This window comes from Notothenia coriiceps, unplaced genomic scaffold (genome assembly GCF_000735185.1).
Source record: "Notothenia coriiceps isolate Sejong01 unplaced genomic scaffold, NC01 NC01_scaffold00004788, whole genome shotgun sequence".
Taxonomy (NCBI): domain Eukaryota; kingdom Metazoa; phylum Chordata; class Actinopteri; order Perciformes; family Nototheniidae; genus Notothenia; species Notothenia coriiceps.
The window spans coordinates 7,962-14,911 of NW_011337489.1; the positions used below are offsets into that span (position 1 = coordinate 7,962).

At 39.4% G+C, this 6,950-nt stretch overlaps 1 protein-coding gene across 1 annotated transcript in view; it reads left to right on the forward strand.

Annotated features, from left to right (window-relative positions):
* LOC104942549 (protein-glutamine gamma-glutamyltransferase Z-like) overlaps positions 1-6,563 on the forward strand; it is a 13,251-nt gene extending 6,688 nt beyond the window's left edge. The window contains exons 3-4 of the mRNA XM_010767778.1: positions 3,348-3,487; positions 5,681-6,563. Coding sequence (XP_010766080.1) covers positions 3,348-3,487; positions 5,681-5,837 — 297 coding nt within the window. The 3' untranslated portion in view covers positions 5,838-6,563. The remainder of the gene's footprint in view (positions 1-3,347; positions 3,488-5,680) is intronic.
* Positions 6,564-6,950: the final 387 nt, after the last annotated feature.

Below are 6,950 nucleotides of genomic sequence, written 5' to 3' on the forward strand. Positions count from 1 at the left end.
ATATTTTCGGTCCTATATATTACGTGCGAATAATTTGCCGAATATATACTGTAGTAACATAAAGTGTTGTCTCCCCACAATAACTTATCAGTCCTTGTATCACTGTAACATACAAACCGCCTGTTTATGTTTTGCGTCTAATCCGTTCACCTATATATATATATAGAGACGCATAGGGGACGGACCTAAACTGTACATAAAGAACACTAACTAAAGGAGCAAACAGCTCCCAACTGCAGCCCCCAGTCTTTAGAACAAGGATTCGGGCGAGCTTCGGTTCTTCGAGGCTCCGCTTCCTGCTGGAGATAAAAGTTCAGGAATCGCATCACACTCGCACCAATCCGCTGACGGTGACGAGTGACGTTCTGGCCTCACCGTGCCGTGAGCCCCCGGGAGACCACGATGTGCGCGGACGCTAAAACGTATTTTTTACCGTAATCCAAATATTATTAAAGTTTCATACGGGTCTTTGAAAGGGACAGATTAATGCGCGTACCAGTCCTTCTGCGGAAGTCGGCCGGCGCAAAAAAAGATAAGCAAAATTACGTAACCTTGTGCAAGAAAACTAGCTCAAATTGTCGAGACCGCGCGTGCTCCGCCTCTCTGCCAGCGCATTTCATTGCCAAAACTAAGACAAGAAACATGGGAGTGTTGTCCAACCTAGTAGTCACCGTAAGCGTAGGTTGTATGAGTACGTCAGTATCCTCTGGAGAACCTTGGAGCGAAATTAACCTCTAGATCATACACGTCGATGTATTAATTCAACTCTGTTCGCAGTAACCGTGGAACTTTAAGCATGGGCTACACCATCTTACAGGATGTGTGTTTTGTAAATGGTTGTAAAAGACGTGTTACGTGCTCCCCTCCTGTTTTGTCTCTCTGTCTCCCCTGCTGCACAGACACACCTGGTCCGCCCCTGGCTCCGCCTCCCCCAGGTGTCCTAATTACGTTCAGCTGGGGACTTGAAAAGCAGAAGCTGGAGGAGAAGAGTTCTCTTTCCCGATCTTGATGCCGGAAGACGTTGTCCGTGGACTTCCTCCTTCTACTGTTTCAGGATCTCTAGTTCCGAGTGTTTTGTGTCTTTTGTACGCTGGAGTAACAGGTAGTCTAGGTTTTTCGCGGCTTTGTTTTCTCCCGTAGGGTTTTGTTAGATTTCTGGGTAGCGGAGGGAAGCTCTGGGTCCTACGGCCCGTGGTGTGGCTGGCCCAGGCCCGCTTGTCCTTTTGTTTGTTTCCTGTCCTCCAGCGCCCTTGTTCATTTGCCGGCTGGCCATGTGAGTACGGTTGTGTTACAATAAATGATCACCGTTAAATGCTGCGTGTTTGATGTGTTTTATTTTATGTTGTGGGTCTCCCCAACGAGTCTCTATCACTAGTAGAGGGCGGGTCGTAACAGGGGCGCGCGCTATGCCATAATGCGATTCTCCCTCAAACAAAAAAATGCATTACCCTGAGTTTTTACGCTAAGTGCCGTGTGCCTCATGACAATCACACGCCGGCCATAATGCCCCTGTATCCGCAGAGCACTCTGATGGCACTTCCTGCAGTTTATTACCCTCGCCTGCGCATGCCCACTAGCTGCTTCCTTTACTGGAGTTACAACTGGGGCAGCGAGTGGGGAATCAGTAGCCTACAGTTAACATTATGTGGAAGTGTGGAATTGTTGAAATAAATTACATTTAGACTGGGATAAATGCAATCATCTTTTTTATTGAAAGTATGCCTCACATTACTTGCATTAAAGAGTCCCACCGGGACGCTTCCTCCCACGGCCAGTCAGCTCCGGGAGGACGGGGCACCCCACTCCGAAGCTCTCTGCTGAGGTGGGGCGGGAGCGGAATTCAAAATGTTATAGAGAATACAAGATAAATATAAATAAGAACATATGGATTCAAAGTGATGACAAACTTACAGAACAAAACATGATAAAGCAAAAATAATAATAAAAAAAGAAGGAAATGTTATTTTGAAGTGTTTAAGTATTTGTGTATGTGGTATGCTTATGTTGGTGTTTTTGATTTGTACTCCTGCATTGACTCCTAATCAATAGTAATGCTAAAGGTCACTATCAGTGCAACAAAACAATATAGTAATACAACAAGAATGCAGAGATTTTTAAAACATAGGGAAAAGCAGTTACAAAAAGGTGGATAAATGGTCTTGTAGGAGCTTTTTTTTTACCCTTCCATAGTTTGGTACCACTACATTTGACAAATTCCATTAAAAGGCTTTATAGGTCATATGTGCAATAGCTGCCGTGTACGGTATACTCAACATATATTATACCTAACATAAAATAAAAAATACATAAAATAATGCAATAGAAAAATTGGTGCAAGTAAGTTGCAGGAACAACAATATATACATATAATATAGAATAAGATAAAACAGAGTTTACATTTTAACACTCTACTGTATAATAATTAGAATGGAGCAGGAATGAGTCCTAAACCTGGAAATGAGTCAGCATTTTTTTGGTTCCCTCGTCTCAAAGTCAACTGTTTTTTGAATCAATGTCCAAAGTTAGTCAATATCATAGAAAACAGCGGTTGCTAACAAGTGAATAAATGAGATGACTAAACATCATCACGGCTAACATTAGCCGCTGTTAGCGTAGCGGTGGTAACGTGAATCTTGTGACTGTAGTTTGTTTATAGCACCATCTCGTTTTCGGGACCCCCTTGAAAACAAGATGGTGCATCTCAAAGGTTTTATCCCAATAAATAAAATGTCTATAACAGCATAACATTAGCTTTGAACTTCTTGTGATTGCAGTTCCAATGTGGTTAGATGCCTGACATAAGGACTGTGGTTAACACTGGCTTACAAGATTTGTTTGTTCTCCGACCAAATATGTCAGTAAATGCTCGACTTGTGAATATCCGGAGCTTCTATGTGTCATAAAAACAGCGGTTGCTACATAAACTTATAAACGTCATCACATGACACAAGTCTGCCCGGTTGTGCACATCACCACCACCCAGACGATGTAGTTCGTTTATAGCTCAGCATTAGCTTTTTACTCCTGCCGATAAATGGTAATTGTGGTATTAATATTTGGAGATTATCCTGCTGAACAAAACATCTATGTACCATAAACGTTTGCTAAAGAGTTTATTTTTTGCAACATTCAGAAGTCCAATGGTAAAATGTCATTGCTTTGTATGTAGGGAGCCATGTGCTAACTTCCAGGTTGACCTAAAAAAAATATGTCATTAGTGCACCACTCTATAGGCCTACTGTAAAATAAAATAAAAACTGTAAAATATTTTTGGAATAATTTATAAAGAATTATTGCACAGAGCTTGTTGTCTCGTGTCTCATCATTTTACTGTGTCTCTTCCACAGATTGAAGGAGGGGGCAGCATCCAGATGAAGAAGGAGTACAAAGCCCATGTGTCCTTCACCAACACATGCAGCAATAGTGTGAATGGAGCCGTGCTGACAGTAGAGGGGTCTGGCCTGCTGCAAGGCAAACAGGAATCCAGGTGAGTCTGACACAAGGGCCTCACAATAAATCATCTTGTGCCAAAGAACAGGTGTCGTTAGAAAGAAACCTTGTTACCTTGGAGGGTTAGACATATCCTTCCTTTATCTGTGAGCTGGATGAAGAGTTGGTCTGTAGTGTCAGTGTCTGAGGAATGCTGTCAGATCAGTTTGTGCAGAACGATAACATCTGAACGTGTTTAGCTAAAGTATGGACCTGTCATCCTCGTTAAATGCAATAATATATATGCATGCAATGATCCCCTCCTGACTTTCTAACCATTATTCAAATTCAAAGTACAATGTTCTTCATTGGCAAAGCAGGTAACGATTTAAATCTAATTTAAAAAAAACTACATTTTTTAAGAGCATTATAATCTATGGCAATAGAAACTAATTATAAAATTGACATTTACTTAAAAACACTTAAAAAGCCAAAAACATACAAACTACAACAAGCTAAAAATAAATAATAACTGTTGAGAAATACAAGAATAAAAACACTTAATAATTAAATGCAATGATGAGGGCCGGCTTCAGACAGAGGGTGAAAAGAGGTGCTCCAGCACAGACAGTATGAGAAAAATAAAGACCATTTTGAACATTAAAGCATGGAGACATGTCACTATGGAGCACGACGTACAAATATGAACCTGAAAAGGAGAAAAATAGTGCCCCTTTATGTTCAAATACACACATTAAAAACAAACTGGACCTATACACATTAGGCCCAATTTACACATACATTATTGTGCTATAAAAGAAAAACACGACAAAAGAAAACAGAACAAAAGCAATGTTACCTTCCTGTAGGGACGTTTTCAAATGTGTATCAGCGGTAATGAACACAGCAGAAACAAAGAAATGTGGTTTTGCAATACTTTCTTAGCCTATTTGCTCCATGCGGGGGCTTGAATCGGAGACCATCTCAACCCAAGCCAACCCATGCTGACTGTGGCATGTGGGCATTATTGAAATCCACATGTTCTGCTTAGCCTTTATTAGAGGGATTTCATTTTGCAGTGATCGCTTTTACCTCTCACCTTTGTTTCTGATGTTTAAATTCCTCCTGATGCAAATTTGAGAAATGCCTTACAGGAATGTAACACTGGTTATGTTCTCTTTTCTTTTGATATGTTTTTCTGACAAAGCTGCAACTGCATTTAGTTGTGCAATCCCATTGTGCAGAATGAAAATAACGATCTATGAAACCTTTTATTTTTTAGACAATCTGTTTTTCTCTGGGTTCTCTGTCAGTGTCACTAGTTCATTATGTTATAAGTCTTTGCAATGTATAATCAATAACACATTTTAATATCCATTTGTCTTTATTTGTTTATTTGTTTTTAATCCATTGTAGTGTTAAGATTTAATCTTATGTTTCCCTCCCAGACAGGAATAAGATTGCTAAAAAGAGAAGATATTCAGCAGAGTCATGTAGAGGGATGATTGTAAGAGGGATCATTGTGCTTTAGCATTTGTTTTATTCGCTTGAAGGGGCCCTAAATGTTCATATTTGTAATTGTTGCCTCTACTGTGACATGTCTCCATGCTTTAATGTTCAAACAGTCTTTATTTTTCTCATACTGCCTGTGCTGCAGCACCTCTTTTCACCCTCTGTCTGAAACCAGAGCCCAGTCTGCTCTGATTGGTTAGCTGGCCGGCTCTGTTGTGATTGGTCCGCTGCCTAGAGATGTCCCACTCCTCAGCCTTTCACGTACAATGTGTTGGAGTGCTGGCCAATAGAAGCGCAAGTGTGACAAAGTGATTGTGGATAGAACAGACACTACCCACAGTCACTATGTTACGTAAGTAAACAGAGGGGTCCAATGGAGGAGTTTCAGGCAGAGGGGGAGTGTGTGGGAGAGAAACTCCCTCTGGAGGGAACACAGGGATTTTAGCCTTTGCAGACCATTTACATGCACTAACATTTATATATAGTGCACTACAGGAAAGGGATAACTCCAAAAAGCATAATAGGGCCCATTTAATAATCTCCACATGGTAAAAGATCTTGAATAACTTGAAGTATAAATCAACACTCATCGCCGACACACACAGAACTATTAGAATAGTTTTTGGCTATCTCACAACAACAATTGATCTCTGATTCATGGCTGCTCTGATCATATTCTAAGTGGGTCCCTGTGTGTGTTGAAATGGGGAAAGATTAAAGTTTTTTCTCTCTCTGTTAGGATGGCTATCCTGAAGCAGGACGAGAAGATAGAGAAGACAGTGACCATCATGGCCGCTTGCCCCGGCACTAAACTGCTGAAGGCGACTTTCTCACACAGTAAAAGCCCCAAAGCCATTTCCAGAACCTTCCACAAAGTCACCGTCGTGAGTGCATGACACTCATGAGTCCATCCTCCAGAAAAGCTCCAGGAAATTATTTTCTTTGCAGTAAGACCTGGACAGTGACTTTGTTTTATTGTTAAAATGTTGTGTTTTGGTAGTCTCCATTCATTGATCCATTCAAAATAATCAACATACACGATATTCTGTAACGGTGATCGGGTAAATCAAAGTCAGAGAACAATATTTCTGTATTATATCATACATGGTTTGATCATTTAAAAAAATATCCAACAGGTTTTACATACATGTACCATACTATACACAAAACACTTTTTATATATGATAATATGAATATATCATAGTATTTAGTACTTGTCTTCTTTACCTTTTCTTTTGGAGTTGCATACATACATTTCCATCAGTAAACTCAACCAGCGGATTGTCTCAGAAATGTCAGGCAAAACGAAATGTCTCTAATATGATTGGTAGCAACCTATAGAAAAAAATCACTTATTAAGTAGCCAGTTTCAAAAAGATCTGATGACAGCATTATGAGTATGTCTTCACACTGATGGTTCATATATAAAGAATACACACTGTATACTTTTCACTTTATGATTATAAAGAAGGGGCCTTATGTGAATTATGATTAAATAGTTATCACAAAGATACGAGATAATGTCATGATTCCTTAACCTCTACTAGTGAGTCAGATCATGGGAAACTTAGTTGCCTTTAACTTTCAAAGTGCTTTACAGATTAAAAGCAAAAGACATTTGAGAACAAATACAGCATAAATACAATATTAAAAAGGCATTTAAATCTGGTAGCACAATTTTTTCCATAAATAGCATAACAAAATTATATATTTTTTTTATTAATCAACCAAATAGTAAAACGAATAAAAGAATCAAATAGAATGAGGTGGTTTCACAACAAAGCACTATTATAATAAATCAAAAAAGAAAGTCTAGCCGATCAAATACCAACTGGAAGATGGGACTGCACGATTATTTTGACTGATGTGGCAATTAGATATCGGAGAGATTCATCATAATTGAATGATTAAAAAACACATAATACATGCTCATTGCGTGATTTTCCTTTTCAACAGGATCTGTACCAAACTAAAGGCTTTTTTGAGTCTGTAGAATACAATTTGTAGGG